General features: G+C 40.1%; 1 protein-coding gene across 1 annotated transcript in view; it reads right to left on the reverse strand.

Moving 5' to 3' along the window:
- CPD (carboxypeptidase D) overlaps nt 1-20,919 on the reverse strand; it is a 61,754-nt gene that overhangs the window by 23,586 nt on the left and 17,249 nt on the right. The window contains exons 3-8 of the mRNA XM_080924563.1: nt 10,601-10,743; nt 9,297-9,466; nt 8,167-8,516; nt 7,511-7,702; nt 4,502-4,669; nt 2,442-2,551 (exon numbers count right to left, since the gene is read on the reverse strand). Coding sequence (XP_080780689.1) covers nt 2,442-2,551; nt 4,502-4,669; nt 7,511-7,702; nt 8,167-8,516; nt 9,297-9,466; nt 10,601-10,743 — 1,133 coding nt within the window. The remainder of the gene's footprint in view (nt 1-2,441; nt 2,552-4,501; nt 4,670-7,510; nt 7,703-8,166; nt 8,517-9,296; nt 9,467-10,600; nt 10,744-20,919) is intronic.

The raw sequence follows: 20,919 nt of genomic DNA on the forward strand, positions 1-20,919 counted from the left end.
ATTGAAGTGGTAGGGTCCAGGCCACCACGTGTGGTGCCATCCCTTGGGCAGGTATTCCTGGTTTGTGTAGGAAACCAGGCTGAGCAAGCCACAAAGAGCAAACCAGTAAGCAGAATTTCCCCATGGCTTCTGTATCAGGTCTTGCCTTGAGTTCTTGTCTTGGCTTCCCTCAATAGATTGTGAACCAGGATATGTAAGCCAAATAAACCTTTCCTTCCAAAGTTGCTTTTGGTTAGTCTTTATCATAGCTACAGAAACTAAATGAAGACAGTGATACTGAGGACTGGATTTTGGGATACCTGGTATGTCAAAGGGTATATGCAAGATCCTTAGGAACATCACTGAAAGATATGGTTGTAGGTCTTGGCTAGGAAGAAAGACAAATGTAAAAAGTTTAATAGTCTAAGAAAATAAATGAAGATAAAGGATTATAAAGCCACAGCAAATGAGTGCAGAGTTTGGTGGGAATATGTAAAAAGTATGATCAGTTAATTTTGAGTTTGACAGATGGTATAATAAAGTCTTCCTACTGTATGCATGCCCCCCAGATATGCCATACCCAAATAGAAGGTAACAGTTTTTACAGAAAATACAAACAGGTGCATTCTTCTATTAGCAACTCTGAATATGAATCTCACAAGGCTTATTTGCAGAGGGGGTATGAAGGTGAAATGACAAAAGATTGTATTAGAGAACAGAGTTGCAATAATAACTTTTATGATCCACCAATAAAACTACACACCCTATCAGTAGATTAGCTCTGGTAACTATCACACTCAGAATTGAAATCCCAACATAAGACTTTTTTTCTTACAACCATTTAAATTTTTACACACACACACACATCTTGACACTTCTTTATGTATTTGACAGGAGTGTATATGGTTAAAATAAGTCAGTGTAATTCATCATACTAATGTGTGTGGAGGATAGAGATGAGATTAAAGGGTGCTCTCTCTCTCTGTAGAATTCTCTACCTTATTTTTTGATCTTGGAGCTCATGGGTTCATCAAGGCTGGCCAGGGAGCTCCAGCAGTTTTCCCCATTTGCCTTCCTAGGGCTGGGGTCATGGACGTGCCTCTGTGCTCAGGCTTCTCTGTGGGTGCCAAGGATCTGAACCCAGGTTATCATGCTTGTTACTGTGCAACCTTCCCAGTCACCATCTTAATATTGTGATTGGAAAAGTAACTGTGCTTATTATATAAGAAATTTAGAAAACACAGAATCTTGTTTGCCCCTTTTTATATTAAGGTAAAACTTCAAATATCTTAATGAATCACTGTGATTTTTGTTTTGTCTTTTGAAGGTCTCATAGCCCATCCTGATTTGGAACTTTTTTTGACCCAGGGTGTCCTCTAATTCATGATCCTCTGAGTTCTTCATCTACCTCCCAAGGGCAGGGATCAAGCAATATGACCAATTGGCAATATTTTATACACAGAGCCAGATAGTAAAACTTGGGTTTAACAGACCTAAAGGCCTCTGTTACAAGTATTCAACTGTCTTTCCTCTACTGAGATGCTTGTAGGGTTTGTCTTCTTAGCTGGTACAGTAATCAGACTGACCTATTTTCAAGTGTTCAAAGAAAACAACCAAGACTTGTAGTGACAATTTTGGTTTTTTTAAAAACTCAGAAATATTTTGAGAATATCAACTCATTTTAATCCTAGGTATGAGATGTGTGGCTGCTTCATGTTGTTTACAGCAGCTGACATGATTTGCCTCATGCTCTAGCAGGGGCATGGTCTTGCCAGCAACTGATGGTTTATGCTCTTGTGTGATGTTTGAAATTCTGGGAACTTTTCAGAGCATATCTAAATGCTAGGACCCTGAGAGGTGCAGTAGTTGTTGGTGGAGGTTTGTTAAGTAGTTGTGTGCAAAGATGAAGCAACAAGAAGAAATCAGATCTCCTAATAACAAAGATCAAACTTGTTCCAAGTAACTTGACACTCCTAGTCAGCAAAAGGAGTCTGGGACTAACATTGCCCCCTTTGCTCTCTATTCTCTTTTGTCTCCTATCTAGTGTTAGGAGGTTAAAAAGGTAGAAGAAAAAGGGGCGAAGAAGGGTGGATGAAAGAAAAACCCAAAAAGTAGTAAAGACTAGCTACACAGACTATTTGTAAAGTATGGTTGTGGCTGTATAGCAAAAATATTTAACTTAACTCATCAGTTCTGCTTTAGCCAACTTTATTTGGCTTATAAACTAAATATGTATTAAATGAAGTAAGATGACATCATTTCTGTTCCAGGTGCTGAGTTATAAACCACAGATAAAATACGTGACTGAGCTTAAAAGCTAGTGGAAAAAGAGATGTAGTGTTCAGAAGTGAGATAAGAAACAAGGGGGAATAAAAAGCAAAGAGCCCTGAGTATCTTTGTTATGAGAGTATCTGACCTGAGTGCTTTAAGGTAGTTTTTACTGAATTCACTTTCCAGTATACCTTGGAATAAGAAAGTGCTATTTGTTGAAACACGGCATCATCTGGCGATTTGCTGTATGTGGCAATTCCTTGTTCATTATCATCATAAGGGTAGTTAACCACCAGGGAACCTACAAGGGAAGCAGGAAAAGGCACTGTTTCAAAATGGATCAGTTATGCAAAACAAACTTTCACAGTACAGTCAGAAAGGGAAGGTATGGAGTGTGACCCCGACAGGCCCTGGGACCACCCAGAAGACAAGCCTTCTCTTAGACCTGAAAGAGATTACTTAATTAGGTTAGACTCTAGGCATTCTTTAAGGATTATCTTGATTTCACTAATTGTAACAGGAGGTAGCACCATCCTCTGGGTCCACTGCCAGGAAGCTACCTGAGCTCAATATTTGCCATGTTCTGCTTCTTAAATGTGGCTACCTCAAGTTTCTGCTGCCAAGACTTCCTTGACAGGATGGACCGCACCCCAGAACTGTGGGACAAAATAACCCTCTTCTCCCTTAGGTAGTGTTTGCCACAGTGTTTCATCAGATCAACAGAAAAGGCAGAAAGGAGAGCCATGACATTTGTCAAGCAAGGTAATGATGTGTTCTCTAAAACAGGTTAATCAACTTAGGGGTAGCAGAGCCACCAGCCTGGTCCACACAGAAGAGTTCTAAACATTTCTTATGGTCTAGTTACTCAGTTGGAATTGTACCAACAGTGAAGTGATTCAAAGTGAAAAAAGGGATGCTTTCGACTGTGAAAAGGCCATCCACTCACCTCATGCTTTGCACAAGAGGAAAGTAGCAATGGTTGGTCTCAGGGAGAAGCTTTGAGCTGTGTTTGTCAAAGAACCACATCTTTTATTTTCCTGATTGTCATACTATTTTCACGTCTCCATCTGTCTGCTTATAATGCCTTCTACTGCATCAAGATGCATGTGTGGAGTCAGAAGGCCATTTGCTGGAATAGATTTTTACCTTCTACTATATGGGTCCAGAGGATGGAATTTGGTATGTGTCCTTCTCTGCTGGACCATGTCTCCAGGCTGGTACTTTCGCTCTTATTCACATGACTCTGTTTGTATCCCATGCTGCCTTGAACTACTATGTAGATGAGGATGACCTTAGACTCCTGATCCTCCTGCTTCTCTTTCCTGAGTGCTGGGATTATAGGCATATGCCACCATGCCAGGCTTATGGGGTGCATGATGGTCACAGACTCCAGGCCTTCATTGCCTCTTGGGCAGGTACCCTACTGGTTCAGATACATACCTATGAAGTTTCTCTTAATATTGACCTTTAATTTTGTTCAAATGACTCATTCCTGATGAATCATCTTGACATATATATTCCCAAATCCTCAATGAGAATGAAATCATTATGCTGCAGTTAAATAACTCTGTGTTTGTGTGTGTGTGTATGTGTGTGTGTGTGTGTGTGAGTGCACGTGCACAAGTAGAAGAGAATGTATTTGATCTTTATGATAACAAAGTGTATGGTACCCAGTTAACAGTATAACAAATAAGCATGAAACACTTGAAGAACTATTACAGAAAGGGTGATGTGAAAAACAAAAAAGCAAGAAAATGGAAGGCAGGAAGTAGGCAGAGGAGAAAGGGAGGGAGAAATGGTTTAGTAGGAGAAAAGCACTGTGGGTTGACCTCCAGACACATGCCATGGCATGTACACACACACACACACACACACACACACACACACAGAGAGAGAGAGAGAGAGAGAGAGAGAGAGAGAGAGAGAGAGAGAGAGTACATACTCAATAATAAATAACATTAAAATTTAAAAGGAAAATAAAGGTGTTGCAGTAAATATTAAAAAGGGAAGGAGAAAGGGCATGGAAGGAAAACGTGTGTGCTGAAAGATGAGAGGAGGCCTGGCTTGCTCATGTTTGCTGTAATCCCAGCACTGAGGAGGCAGAGGCAGGAGGAAGATGGCTGCAGGCAAGTCAGTGTAGCCTGCACAGTGAGCTTCAGGCCTGCCTAGGACTATACAAGCAGACAGAATTTCAGCAGGATTTTCAAATGCTCTCAACAAGATGAACTTAGTGGCATAGGAGCTGCCGTACCTCCGTGCAGATTGGCTGACAGCACAAACGGATAAGCCTTCACCCAGCTCATCACAGCAAGAGTTTCCGGTTGGGTAGGGTCTGTGATCGGAACAAACTGGTCTGGGAAATTTCGGTTTAGGTCATAGTTGTTGCTGTTGTTTCTGCCAACTACACTTACTGAATCTCCTGTAGGATAAAAGATTAAAGTGTAAGGTAGGTTTCACTATGTTTTAATATAACACACACAACGTCAGCCACCTTACCATGCAAGTGCCTCAGGCTCACTGGGTGAATTATAGCCTATTTTGGGGGGTAGGGGTAGGGAATACACTGTATATTTAAAAAAAAAAAAAAGGAACCCCTCTTACAGATCTTTAAAGCAAAGTGGTAAAATCCTTACTCTCTCTGCCGTTTGTCTTCTGCTTATCCGTTGAGAGGAAAAGAAATCCAATTACATAAAAGATACTAAAGCACTGTTCACGTGTTATTAATACACACATGATGGCACAGCAACCCTTAAGTTGATGGGCTTCATCGTGACAAAAGAGACCAACAAAAGAAAACTGGTGTGCTGACAGTAAAATGACTGTAAAAAGGTGTAGTTAGTAGAGAACACTGCTGGGCACTTAATCCAATAGAGGAAAAAGGTCAACTCAAGCTTAACTGTGTAGACTCTTACATGAGTGAGAACGTAATTACTATTGTAGCCAGAGAGGAATGGGCCCGCTAGAGGCTCCCTCATGGTACTCAGCTCCCCTTTCAGAAGGGTTGGGGGTGTCAGGAGCTGTGATGCTGGCAAGAGTGAGGAGCAAGAACCTTAACACAGTAAGGATCAGCCCGAGCCTGTCTCAATGAGAGCCCCAGGGTCTGCTGAGTGTGAGCTACCCCATCCGTGTCTGGATGTTCACACTGTGGTGCCTGTTCCACTCACAGGGATCACTGCTAAGAGCAGCTGAGGGAGCATAAACAGATTGCTTGGACAGATTTCAAATTGGCTACAGTTAACTACAGAGATGGGAATAGCTCTGCAAAGCTGTCCTTTTATAAAACAAAAGCTTTTCTGCCTAGGAAAAGCTTTTTTCTCCCACTTTGTGCCTAGGAAAGGCATCCCTTAAATAGAGACTGGGGGTCTGACACCTGGCACAGAGAGGATCAGACACAGCTGCCACCTGACGACTTTATCTGCATGACAAAACAACCTGTGCCATCTGTGGACATTCTCCCCTCAGCCTTCCACCCCTACAACCACCTCCCATCCAACCCAACCCAACCCTTAGCTTAGGTGCATACACATTTCAACTAGCTCTCCTTCGAGACCTATACCTGAATACTTCTCATGTTTCTGAATATAAATTAACTTAATTTCCCCGTTAATCTACCCATTATCAGTTTAATATAGATGAAAATTATCAAACCTTTATAGGGAAAAAAATTTTAAAGTTCCCTATAGAATCATGGGTTGGGAAAAGATGGGTTCTTACTCTCCTAGGGTTCTGTAGAAGGTTGCATGTGTAAACCTGTCCTCCCAGCCCTTTGGGCATTGCCTCAGGAGAAGTGGGCTTGCCTAGGGGAGGCAGGAAAAAGAAAAAGCAATAACTTAGCAGTTATGGAATATGGATGAGTACAGAAGACACTGGCTTCAAATATTATCTTGGTGTGATTTTTTCAATGATAAGGTTACAAATAGAATAGTTTAAAAAAACTACTGTTAAATTAAGCAATTTATGAAAAATCTTCCATTATTTTTAATAAACTGATGTTAGTCTTATTCATCAACTTGATTGGTTAGAGACACCACAAGATTAGTAAAGCACGCTATGGGTATACCTTCAAGGAACTTTACATATAGAATGGTATAATGGACAAACATTGATAATGTTTTCAAAAAAAGATTTACTTATTTTTAAGTGCATTGGTGTTTGCTAGACTGTATGTCTGTGTAAGGGTGTCAGAACCCCTGGAACTGGAGTTACAGACAGTTTTGTACTGCCATAAAGATGCTGGGTCCTCTGTAAGAGCAGCCAGTGAGCCATCTCTCTTAGAGCACACCTTTAATTCCAGCACTTGGGAGGCAGAGCAGGCAGATTCCAGGACAGCCAGAGTTACACATAGGAGCCCTGTCTCAAAAACAAAACAGAAAATGGGGGGGGGGGAGGGAGAGGGAGAGGGAGAGGGAGAGACTGAGGGACAGAGACAGAGACAGAGACAGAGAGAGGCTTGCCCTGAATATGTGTGCTACTCTCTAATAGGCTGGGGACCCAGACAGAACAAAATACATGTAGGAGGAGGCCAGCTCTGTTCTTCCTGAGCAAGTACAACCACTGCTGCTGGCACCCACAGACATCAGGCTCCAGCATCTTCAAGCCTTTCAATGGGGACTGGCTCAGTGACTTCAGGTAGCCGCCAAGGCTTCAGGATATCACATCTGGATCCTTGTTTCCAGGCTTCTTGTTTCTTGCTCTGAACAGCTACCATGTTTTCTGGTTTTCCAACATAGGGTGTCATTATTGAACTACCTGGCTTCTAATCATATACATCAATCTAACGAACCCCCTTTTATGGTTTTACACACATACACTCTCTATCTCTATCAGTTCTGTTCCTCTAGAGAACATTGAAGAAGACAAATCACTACAGAAATCCAAAACCAGACAAGGAGCCCATGTCTTAATGAAGGGCTGGAGAGATGGCTCAGTTGGTAAAGTGTCTGCTGTGCAAGCACAAATACCTGCTCATCATTGGAAAGCTAGGCACTGTGATGTGCATCTGCAGCTCCAGCGCTAGGGGGCAGAGTTGGGCAGATCTTTAAGGTGGAGACCAACTGAATAAAAACATCAAACTCTGCCTTCCATACACAATACAAATGCTTCATCACGTATTGAAAAGTCTGCCCTATTTTCTAAGTATATAAAAGCTAAAATCACTCATAATTCATCAGAATAAAAAAGTTCAACATCTTCTCTATTCTTAATAGCCACATTGTACACCAACCAACATATTAGGCTTTAATAGTCAGCTCTTCTTTACCTTCCTGGGATTTTTCATACCCATCAGGATTCATGGATGGCATAAGGTGGATTCTAGTGCTGAGGACCAGATCTGTTACTTCAGGGTCTGTTCCAAAGTTCCTGCAGAGGTACTCAATGAGATTCAACAGCAGCTCTCTTCCAACCACTTCATTTCCATGCATATTTCCGATGTACTTAAATTCTGGCTCACCTGAAACACAATAGTTATAGGGAGACTTTTTCCTCTTCAGTTAAAATGGACTCTGTTTTTCCCAAATATAGATATAAAAATTTCAAACCAAAATACTAAGTAAACATGAATTTACCAACATCAAAAAAAAAAAAACTTCTTTACTATGTCTGTGAAAACTTAAAGCACATATGTCTATCTTATAGACAGATAGACAGACATGTAATACTCATAAATATATATCCACATGCCCAACTGAACTCAGATAAATGAATCCAATCTATGAACATACTAAATACCATGCAAATGTGGATTACCAAATGGATTTTTCTCTTCTGGAAACAGACTGGCTCTATGTTCTTTTTTGATTAGGTATTCTGAATGGAAGCTACACAGCATACAGATGACATTTCCGGACAAAGCACAGTAATGCAACAGCAGCTTTGAGAGGCACTACTGAGGTCATTCGAAGGCCATGCAATTACCTGGTTCATGGACACCTGGGTTATCAGAGATCTCCATCACATACAGCTCTCTTGACTCTACAGATTTTCCCAGAGAATACAGACGAGTGATATTAGGATATTCATTGGCAAATCTTCTCAAGAAGATTTCCATATCAGGAAAATGGTGGTGGTGAAAGTCTTTAGGCTGAATTGGCTGATGGGAGGATGGGGTTCCTGGAGGAATATTAGGAACAGCAACTGTGCCAGGAGTTGTTACAGCCTCAGTTGAGTCAGGCATTACTGACATCACAGTTGGTCGAAGGGAGAAATCCATCTCCGTGGCTGGTCCGTCTTTCACCATTATATTATTAATAGTCAAGGGTATATACCTTAAAAATTGGAAAGGGAGGTGGCTTGAAATTAAGACTCATGATGCTTTAGCATTATAGAAACACTGCTCTTTTCTCATACTCCTGCACTTAGTGATCTATCAAAACTCAAAATGTAAACCAAGACAACTGTATAAATTCAGCCATCTTAAAATCTTGCATTAAGGCTTTAAAGAGTTATTTCTCTCACAAAGCTGTGTATCTCACATAAGAATTTTGCCAAAAATGTTGCTGTGGTATTCAAAGGGGCAGACAAGCTAACTGCAACTGTGATATTTAAGGCACAGATGTGCTATCCATCTTTGGCTCGAGTTATAGATTAGCATTCCCCTTTCCTCCTGTTACAAAGCTCAGAATGAAAGGTTATCAATAGAATCCTTATCAAGTGATGTACAGAAAGGTTTGCCCAGACGAAAACCCACTGCTTCAATGTACTGGAAAGCTGGGAAGACAGGTCTTCAAACTCCATCTGTGGAGCCCTGGGCTGCCTCTACCTGATTCAACTAGCTGAGGCAATGCTTCTGATGGCAGGACCTTTTGTAAAGCTCTTATGATCTTTCTTCCTCCCAGTGTTCCAATTATGCCCCACTCTGTTGGACTATAGGACAAAACACTCCAGTGATAATAATACTTTCTCATTATTAAAGGGGGAAAATCAGAAAATTAAAAAAAAAAAAAAAAAAAAAAACAGAAGCCACATTCAGTGAGGAGTATTTAGACAAGCCTGTATCTAAAGAGAGGCTTGTCACTGTAATTAAGAATCTAGTTTAAAACCTTTACCCAGTTGAAACTGCTGTGAGATTGTAACTTCCAGAAACAAGTAATCTGTGGAAATCACCAAATCTTCCAGTTGTGATATTGTGATTAATACCAGCCACTGAGATGGTTGCATTCTCTAACCCAGAGCCTGTTACTGCATCTTTAACAAATCCTTTAATCCCAATGTGGACCTAAAAGACAAAAATAAAAACTCAGAGGTAATCAGTTTGATGCTAGAGTTTCTAAACAGCAAAAACACTATAATAGTTTTAATTTTTTCCTTTTTTTTGTGACAGGGTCTCATTATGTAGTTCTGGATGTCCTGGAACTGTTTATGGAAACCAGGCTGGCCTCCAACTTATAGAGATCCTCTGCCTCTGCCTTTGGAGTGCAGGGATTACAGGAGTGTACCACCATGTCCAGCATACAAAGTGTTTTTTAATCCTCTGAAGTTGAGATAAAGTATAGACAAGGGACTAAATTCTTTTTCTAAGATTTATTTTTATTTTGTGTATATTTGCCTGCATGTCTGTCTGTCTGTCTGTCTGTCTGTCTGTCTGTCTGTATGTATGTGTAATTAATTGCATGTCTGTCTGGTGCTCCACTGAGGCCAGAAGAGTATGTTGAAACCCCTAGCACTGGAATTACAGTAGGTTTTGAGCTGCTATGTTGGTGCTAGGAACCAAACCCGGGTCCTCTTAACCATTGAGCCATCTCTCTAGCCTCAGCATTACATTCTTAAATTTAAGTTATAAAAAAATCTCTAAAGTGTTTTTGAAATTCCCTGTCTTTGAAGTCAAGCTTCAAATTTCCTCTTCAAACTATAATTTCTGGCAAAGTCCATAGTTGCATGAACAATTCTGATATTTACACTACGCTGAGATGTACATTCACAATGGTAAAGAGTCTCTAGCAAATATGAACATATGGCATTGTTAACCTGACAGCACAGAATTTGTAGGGTTTTCTTGGTGCCAGGAATTGAACTCAGGGCTGCATTCATGCCAAACACTCCTTCTACTACTGAGCTATACCACAAACCCCCACTAAAAACTTGGCCAATTGTTTCCATCTGTAAAAGTGCTCTAAGACTGCCAAGGAGAGCGTCTATGGAGGAAGGAGCTAGGATTGGGGACCACAGTGGAGAAGGTGGAGCTTGATGTACTCTAGTAGACCATAAACTAATGATTTCTAGAGAGAATCTACATTTTAAAATGCACGAGGTAAAGAGCATACTATTTGGATTGTTCTTCATATGCATTCAAATTTCTCCCTTATTTAACTCATTATTTCTAAATTCCAACCTTCCAGTCAGCAATTTTTACCTTTTCAATCAATGTGATCAAAGACTCACGATTATTCTCCCATTCTTGTCGAAGCTGAGAAGCAGGTGGGTACTTGCAGCAAGACAATTCTAACGTGATCTCAAAACAGTTGGCCCACACATAGTTGTAATCTTGCATACCACCTACAATGTGACGAGAAAACAAGTTTACTTGCAGAAAAGAAGAATTCCACTCCCCCAAAGACTAGAGAAATTAAACCATCCAGCTTTTTCCATGTACTCATTTTGTTTCCATTAAGTTGTTTAGAATTAAAGAAGGCTCTTAAATTGCATAAAACTAAAAAAGATTTATACACACTGGCAAGGAAGCGTCCGCGCGCGCACGCGCGCGCGTGTGTGTGTGTGTGTGTGTGTGTGTGTGTGTGTGTGTGTGTATGCATGAAAAAATATGTATGTACGTGTGTATACACATGATAAATGTATGTATGTAATAACTGGTAGGATGAGCAGTTATAAAAAGTATAATTAAATCAACTAATAACAGCTTTAGTTGCTTACAGTTTCAGACCAATTCTAACAATTTTATATATTTACAATATTCCTAGAAGTTGTATGAGGTAGCTATTGCTGTTTTGCCCATTTTTTATATGTGAGAGGTCAGGTACAACGACGTCAGTGAACACGCACTACTGTAGCTATAGTTAGGAAACAGGGCGATGTCTACTGTGGCCCTATACTAACTGATGGAAGAGAAATGGTTCAGGAGGAAGTTGAGCAATGTGAGCGATGTGAGCAATGCAGGATGGCACAAGGCTTTGGCACTGAGCAGTGTGTGTTATCAAGAAGGTGGCAAGAGACTAAGACTCCATCTAGGGTGGTGCAGCTACATAATCCAGGAAATGATAAGAGAATAGACTCTTGAAATGTGTGTAATGGGGACAGAACTGGAAGTTTAGCGCCCACAGTCGACATTCCCACATCACTCCTACACAAGCCCACACACTCATCCACGTGAGGGTTTTACCTCATTTTACCTCATTTACGCACACAGAACCCGAAGCCTCCACTCTTTTCTGCATGTGAAACTGGCCCTGACCTTAGTCATTTCCACCATCTCTGAAAGATACCCCAAAACTAAGGTTTGCTGAGTTTTTAAATATATATATATATATATAATATATAATAAATAATAAAATGTATTTTAAAATATAATATCTATATATTAGTATATAATATATAGGACTTATCAAAATCCTCCTAACGGACTTGTCCCTGGCAAAACAGGCCTCCTCTCTCAACTGCTCCCCAGAGATTTTTGGCTCCACCCCTGGCAACCCAAAATACAAATGGGCAATTTGAGGGTTATCTTTCTCTGACTCTTGGTACATCTTAGATGATAAATGCAAGATCCTTCAGGACCCAGTACTCAGAAGAGGAAGACCTATTTCCCTTTATAGACTTAGCACTAAAAGGTATCCTTGAGTGTTAGCTCTTCTGCCCTTTACAGGCTGAGAATCTTGGACATTTTCTTTTTTAATTTTAGGTATTATTAACATGGTCTTCATTTCTGTATTTGTAAATGTGAGCGTTAGGATCACAAAAAAACTTTGAACCCTTAGACACTAAGGTGTTCAAGAATGCCTTGCCTGGTGGTTTGACTATACAAGAAAAGCAAGAAGAGAAAGAAGAGAACACTTGGGTGAGAGAAACATTCTGAGATCTGTCTACAGAGAAGTCAGTGTCACATCCAAAGCATAGCTCACTTCATAACTCCTTCAACGAACAGAGCCTACCCAAGAGTGTAGAAAGGCAGGTAACATGGCACAGAGACACATGCTGACAACACAGTAAATGAGTCTGATAAACTCGTGTCCACCCATGCTAACCAAATGCTTGAAAACAAGGACAAGATTTTAAAATTAATTTTAAGGTTAGCATAAGAGCAGTGAGTCTCATATTTCTTTTATTTTTAAATTATGTTGAGGTGCTGGGAGATGAGCCTGGGACCTTTATATATGGATAAGCACACTACTGCTCAGCTGTATCCTAGCAGAGGCCAAGCCTTTTTTTTTTTTTTTTAAACAATCTAAGGTGACAACTATAGCAATAACAAGAATATAGGGCTGAAGACAGGTCTCTGAGGGGACCCAGATTCAATTCACAGCATCCACATGGTAGTCCACAGCTGTCTTTAATACAACACCCTCACACAGACATACATGCAATACACGTGAAATAAGAAGTAAAGTTTAGAAAAGAAATACAAGCATGATTATGGAGGTGACATGATGGGTACACACAAGGTAAATGCATTAGTGCCAATGCGCTGGACACCTACAGTTATTAAAATGGTTATTTGTATATTATGTATACTTTGACATAATTTTTAAAAACCAGCAATGGATATTATGGGCCTATCCTAATAGTTTCAATTTTAGAATTGAAGGGAGACCTAGATAGGTTTCTTGGGAGATATTTTATTGCTGCGGTTTTTCCAGTAAGGTCTTAAAGAAAGATGGATAACTAAGGGATGGGCCTCTAGTAGGGATGTAACTGGGCAGTGGTGTACTTGTATATACATGGCGGTCCCAGGCTTGTCTCCCAGTTCTTCAACATAACTTAAAAATAAATATGTAAGAAAAGGGGTCTTGAGGAATCAGAAGAATCAATGGAAATGGAATTATAAAAGTGCTGGGCAGGGTCTGGCATATGCTGGTTGAACAGTAATTAGTGATGTAAGCTACAAGAAGAATCTGTTGAAAGATCAGCCTGGTGAGGGAGCTGGGTTTAAAAGAGGCTGGGGAATAGAGAAGGTTGCAGTGACAGACTGTATTCTGCTGTTCTGAACAGGAAAGCTGAATCGAGAATGGAAGGTCTTAAGGTCCAGAAAAGAGGAATAGAGAGGAGAATGGGGAAGGCACAGCCTCACTCAGCATCTCTAACAATGGCTCAGGTAAAATGTACTCTGACCTAAAGGTGGTGGAGATGGGAGGGGAGGAGGAGAGGGAAATCCTGACAGGGTCGGGAAGCCAGAAGAATCAGAAAGGACCTCAGGCTTGACAGATCCACTACAGATACTTGACACAGTGGGCAGAGGGGTGTGACAGCCTCGGTTCAGAGCAGGCTAAGTCTGAGTCTGAGGTATCTGCACAACAGTTAGATAGAACCATCTAAGAAAACATCTTAAAATCATTTGGAATGGGGTTGTTTACGACTAGGAAGTTAATTCATTCACAGCAGACACTGTTCTAGATGCAGGGGATAAAGTTATGAAGAGACAAAGTCTACACCAAGATCACACACATTCTTGGGAAAATCCAGAAAGTGTCAGCTAGTGAGCAGTGTTGCACAGAGCCAAGTGACATCTAGAGGCTGGTAACAGTGGATACTGGGTGATCAGGAAAACGGCTCTGTGGCGAGGGGCTTTGTGCCAGCTAATCTTCCTTGTTAAGGAGACTTAGTTTAGAAGCATGTGGTAGTGATTCCTTGGGCACATCTGTGAGGGGCTTTCCAGGGAGGTTAACTGAAAAGAGAATGAGCAGCACCAGCATTTTACATTGAGTATGAGCAGGACCGTGTTTCCCTTCCTGTTCCTAAGTGCAGACAGTGTGACCATGCCTTACCCTCCCACACCATGCCTTCGCTACCACCATGGATTACATCCCCTTTGAGATGAGTCCAAGTGAATCCTTCTTCCTTTAAATTGCTTCTGTTGGATCCTTAGATCCAACAACAAGAAAACTTTACATACTACTGAGCCAAAATATGAAAAACAAGACAGAAACAGTTGGGTATATGCCACAGAGAAGAGAATTCTGGATAGAGGGCAAGACTTGTCAAGTTAGGGAAATGGGAAGATAGCTACTGTGGTTCAGAGAAATGGTTCAAAATGAGGTTGAATGATCTTAGCAATGTAAGGGTCACACAGGGCTTTGGCACTACTGTAAAGTTACTATTTTGATTCTTACTCTGTTAAAGAATATGTTTGTAAGATAAAATTTAGTGTTATAATAAGTTTTAATTTAAGTACATATTACAATAATGTTATCTGCTGCCATAGTCTGGATGTGGCTTTGTCCCACAATGGCTCATGTTCTGGAAGCGCAGTCCACAGTGCGGTAAGAATACAGTGACTGAGCTTTCAAGAGGTAAAATCTACCGAAAAGTAATAAGGCCCCTGGGGTGCTGCCTTTGGGAGGGATTAAAACAGTTCTGATGGAGCACCAGTTAATTCTCAGAAAGAGCCCTTACAAAGCAGGCCCACCATCACCCTGCATGTAGCTGATTCTCGTTATTTTTCTGTCTTATCACTAACTATCTAGCCCAGAGGACACTACCGATAGACCTGCCCAGTTGGAACTTTCTGCCTGTTAGAATCTTCAATACTGTGACCACAGTATAGAGAAAAACCATTTTTTTGGCCTCATAATTTCAAGTTCACTCAGTTCAGGGCCATGTGGACTCAGGTGCTTGGACAGAACATCAGGGTGATGGAAATGGCAGCTTAGGAGGTTCTTTGCCACATGGTCATCATAAGTATTGATAGGGAATACAAGAGGGTGCTCCAGTAAAATATGGTCCTGAAAGGCAAATGACTTATCTCCGCCAACAGGCCCTACATCCAATTTCTTACCACCTTCTAATGTCATCAAATTATAACTCTATTCATTAGGTTGGAGCCCTCCTAATCTAGTCATTCCTAGAAATGCCTTCCAGACACATTCAAAAGAATGCTTTCCAAGTCTCCTAGGAATTTCTCAATCTAAGCAAGATATAATTAATATTATCCATTGGAGTCTCTAAAACCATGAGGTAAATAAGTCACTTCCTTGTGTTAAGCTCTTGTAATAACAATCCATCATAGAATAACAACTACATTCATGGTGTTGTGTAACAGATCTCTAGAATTTCTTCATCTTGTAAAACTGAGACCCAGTGCCCAGTGAACAGCTCTCTTTTTTTTCTTCTCTTCAATTCCAGCTTCTTCATGAATTCTACTTCTTCTGACAGGCTTCTTTCATTTAGCATTACTGATAACAATACAATGGCCACTGTGTATAAGAGATTAAACTAAGATTATTATAAAAATATAAATTAAAAATATGACTAGCCAAGGTTTAGCCTTATTGAAGAAGCAAAACACAAAAATGTGACAGTAATATTAATATGAATTTATCTTTTTGCACAAGAAAACTTAATAGCCATTTTATTATAAATATGGCCAATCCACACTTCAATCATGCCAGAGGGCAGTGAAACATGCTGTAGCTATATAATAGCAGCAATGTAAAAGTAACCATGCTTGGGCTCTAGCATTCTTTTATCCGCTGTTTATTTTTATTTCAGTAGCAATTTAGGAAATATTTACTAATATTATGTAACATTGTAGAGTTTTACCTAACCTGGTTTCAGATATAACTTTTATAGGTCTGTAAGTAGCTAGTTCTAAGCAATGGCACAAGTATACCCTCATGGTAGTAAGCAGGAGAGCACAGAAGTCTTTTAACAATAAGATCTGGGAGGTTATAGAGATCACTCAGTGGTTAAGGGGAGCATGCATTGCTCTTCAGTGGACTTAAGTTCAGTTCCCAGCTCACAGAGTTATAACTCCAGTTCCAAAGAATCTGACATCCCCTTCTGGCCTCCACAGCCACTGCACACACAGGAACATAAATCCATGCAGGTAAAACATGCATGCACATAAAACAAAGATAAATAAAATCCTTTTAAAAAATATTTCAAAATACATCTTAGTAGTCTCTAGTTCCATAGATCATACACTTAAACATTGATTATTTAGCAAATAACTGTATGAACAATACATATAAAACAATATGAAAGGTCAGATTCTTAGACATGAGCTTCTCTCTGTGGGTCCTTTAGACCTGAGGGAATATTTCAGTGAACAGTACACCTAAGCATAATATTAGTATTGGCTTCACAGTGAAGAATCTGGTGAAATACAAACCATCAAAATCCTGATGTGTGTGTCTCAAATTTCCTTTGACAAACTATATTTAAGTTAAACACAAAACCATATAAAATGACATTGGAAATTTAAAAAAGACAACTTAAAAAATAGTATTTGGGGGCTGAGTGTGGTGGCTCACACCTTTAATCCTAGCACTCAGGAGGCAGAAAGGCAGGTGAATCTCTGCGTTCCAGGCCAGTCTAGTCTACAGGGTGAGAATCTATCTTAATAAACAAAACAAACAATACTACTTGGGGGCTGGTGAAGACACTCAGTGGCAGCACTGGGTTCAGACACCAACATCACACCAAACAAACAAACAAACAAACAAACAAACAAACAAACAAATAAAAGCATCTTTACCATAATCAGAAATTGTGACACAAAAGGTTATCAATAAAAGTTGTAGGATTACAAGGATTGAAGAAAAGATCATTCAGAGACTGCCTCACCTGGGGATGAGCTACCCCATATGCAGCCACCAAACCCAAGAACTATTGCTGATGCCAAGAAGTACTCACTGGCAGGAACCAGACAGAGATGCTTTCTCAGGGTTCTGCCAGAGTCACACAGATACAGCTGAGCATGTTTGCAGCTAACTATCGGACTGAACATGGGGACCCCAATGAAGGTGCTAAAGAAAGGACTGAAGGAACAGAAAGGGGTTGCTGCCTCATGGGAAGAACAACATTATCAACTAACCAAACCCTCCACAATTCCCATGGACTAAAACACCAACCATTGAGAACACATTGAGTGACCTATGGCTCCAGTTGCATATGTAGCTGAAGATAGCAGTGTCTGGCTTCAATATGAGAAGAGGCCTTTGGGCCAGGGAGGGCGCATTTTCCCAATGTAGGGAGGGGAATGCCAAGGCAATGGGGTGGAGGGGGTGATTAGGAGTGAGTGCACCTTCCTGAAGACAAGTAAAGGGAGAGGGGATTGGGAGTGGAGTGGGTAAAGGGGATAACATTTCAAATGTAAATACAGAGTATCTAATAAAAATCTTTAAAAAGTTGTAGGATTAAATATAATAAAATGTACAACACATACCATTATCATAAAACTTACTGTGGAAAACTTATAAAGATATAACATTGTCCCAATTTAATTTGTAAATATTAAGTAGGTTAAGTGAGGTCACACAATCTCCAGAAGAAGTAAGCCACGTACGTGTTCTCTCTCATATATTTGAAGGTATTTACCCAGAAGGCATAAAAGCTTTACTACATAGCATATCAAATAAATTCATTTATCTATATAGAATTTAATATAAAAATTAAATTATAAACAAAACTAGGAAGCCAATATGAGTAAGTCTACATTCTCAGAACACCTTTCTTATCTTGTTATCAAAATGTGGAATCATTGAAGAACAACATATTTAGCTACCTAAAACCCATAAGATATCTTTAAAAATATTAGCATAAAAATAACTGTGTAGATATGGTACAGTGTGCCTATCAAATCTCCACATGATGGATATTCCAATTTTGGTTTTGTGTATATATGCAATTATTTTTTAAAGTTATACTAGATCTTATAGTGGAGGTATTTTCATACCTTCTGGGTAAATATCTTCAAATGGCATGAACAATTCAAAAAACAATTTTATGTTTAACTTGGTAAAAAGTCTGATTTCTAAAGTGGCTATACCATTTTCACAATCTTACCGGCAATGGTGGACATTCAACAGCTTTGTATTACCTACGTAAGTTCTTAAGTAACTGGCCAATTGTAAATGTCTTGGCATTCTAAGAGATGTGCAGTGGCATCTCACTGTGGTTTTAATTTGTAATATAATTAATACTCCACACTGCATATCCCTTCCTAAAAAGGTATATCTTTCATGCATATGTTATCACTATATTGGGAAATGTGTGAAGACAGAGACTTGGAAATATTGGGAGTGTGAGGATGTCCACAAGGGTCTCAAAAGCTTATCTATCAAGCCCTGGCTCCTCCGGGAGAGCAGGTCTGCCCTGAGCAGGCACATTCAAACCACTGAAAACTCAAGTACACAAGAGTTACAATACTGGCTTGAGAGATACAGAGGACAGACCTCAACAGCACTACAACCTTGAAAGCTGAACTGACAGGAATCACACCCCACCTAAAGCAAGTCTGAACTTATAGTTGAATTTAACTAGGTCATTTCTTGCTAGAACAAGCAAACAAGAAAATTACCATAAAAAAAAAACCCAGATTTAAACAAGGAAGGAAAGAAGGAAGGAAGGAGGGAGGGAATTTTATGGGCAATGTTAAGAGGCATAGTTAAGTACGGTTGCTGCAGGAGCATCAGGTAAGAAAAACCACCAGGCCGTGGCAAATACTTCACAAATTTGGCAGTGGTCAAAAAATAAAATTGTTTCCTAAATTTCTAAAAACCAAAAACAAATTAAAAACTCCCTGAAAGAAGACAGAGAACACCAATGCAGGGAAAGCTCTGGAGTGTACAGGGAAGGTCTTTTAAATGCCTACTATGGCTTCTCAGCAGAAACGGGCGGTGAGGAGACTCAAAGCAAGCGTTTTAAGGAGGTAAACAACATAGAACAAAGCACCAACAACACCTCACAGACCATAACCTGGGAACACCAACAACACCTCACAGAACATAACCTGGGAACACCAACAACACCTCACAACCCATAACCTGGGAACACCAACAACAAACACCTCACAACCCATAACCTGGGAACACCAACAACACCTCACAACCCATAACCTGGGAACACCAACAACACCTCACAGAACATAACCTGGGGTTTTACAACCAATAAAAAATATCCTGCAGGAAAGACAAAACAGACAATAAGAGAAAACCAGAGAATCCACTGAAAGCAGACTGACCTTAACATAAATTAACACAGAAATGTCCTCAGGTAAAAGAAAAATAATGCCCAGAAATAAAGAACAAATGAAAACTATCTGGGAACTATATAGCCTGCTGGGGTGGCACATTTGTAATCCAAGCACTCAGAAGGCAGAGGCAGAAGGGTCTCAGATTTGAAGTTAGCCAGGGCCTTACAGTAAGACCCTGTCTTTAAAAAACATGGCAAGAACGGTTGCTCTGTAATAGAACATTTGCCCAGAATGTACAAGGCCTTGCATTCATTCCCTAGTAAGCATGTGTGCAAGCTTGTGCACACATACCCAAAAGAAACTAGTTTACTTTCTCATCAATCAGAAGGCTGAGGCAGGAGGATCATAAATTTAAAGCCAACCTGTGCTATGCAAAACAGTTTATCTCAAAATATAATCCAAACGTACCAGTGTTTATATGTTCAATGGAAATGTTACAAACAAAACAGAACAAAATAACAGTGACGGCTGGCAACCAGAGCCTGGGGTTATGGAGTAGATCACCTAAAAGAAATTGTCCAAAGGAATTAACATGCGGTTCTGGAGATCGGGTCACTTCCTGTAGTGACAGATAAGTTAAAAGTAAGAACAAAACCAAAAAAGCCTGGAAAAACAAATGCTACGAGAACACATCTAAAGAGGGATGAAGGTCTCGGAATGATAGGTCACTGTACAGTGCTTATGTAGCATATGTATGGTCTGGAGGTAAATTTCTAGCTCTACAAGCGTGAACACAAGGAGAGGAGAAAGAGGGGAGCAAAAGAAGAAAAGGAAGGAGGGGAGGGAGGCAGGAGAGAAAGAACACAAAGTCAGCTATAGTGCCCTCCAGAGGAATAAAGAGGTATGATAGAAGGTCACTCCACTAAGACAATCCACCCGAAGTGTGTGAGCATCTAAAACAGGACTTCAGAATTCAAGAGACAAGAACTGATAACACTGGGAAGACAAATCCACACATCTACTTCAGCATTCTTCAGTAATCATCAGAACAAAGAGGTAGGGTCAGCAGAGGGTAGAGAATCCATTGCTCGGCAAGTGACTAGGTCTAAAGGTTGTGTATGCTGTCCCCACCCATGCAGCAGAGTACACATGCTTTTCAAACACATACAAACATTCTCCAGACACACCACATCCTGAGGCATGAGACAAGCAGGTTTAAAGGAGGGAAATCCTGCTCCGTTTGTTCTCTGGCCATGGGGGACGTGATCTAAGAAAGCATTTTTTTTTCTTGATAAAGCCCCATAAGAGGAAAAGAACATTTTATTTACAACTACTTTCAGAAGGTAATTCACCTTGCATTACCCCCTTCATCTATACTTTTCTCGTGAGTAAGAAGAACAGAAAACAAACTTATTTCACAGGGCCAAACAACAAAAGAGCTATCCTACCTTTTGAAAAGCAAAAAGTCTTTAGTCACCAGCTTCAATTCATAATTTAGAAATTTCTTCTAAAATTACCTAAAAACCTGGAAACAAATGGAGATACTATCTGACTTATAATATTTATAAATAAGTTAGGTTTTTTTT

The sequence above is a fragment of the Micromys minutus genome, assembly GCF_963924665.1.
Source record: "Micromys minutus genome assembly, chromosome: 10".
Lineage (NCBI taxonomy): Eukaryota > Metazoa > Chordata > Mammalia > Rodentia > Muridae > Micromys > Micromys minutus.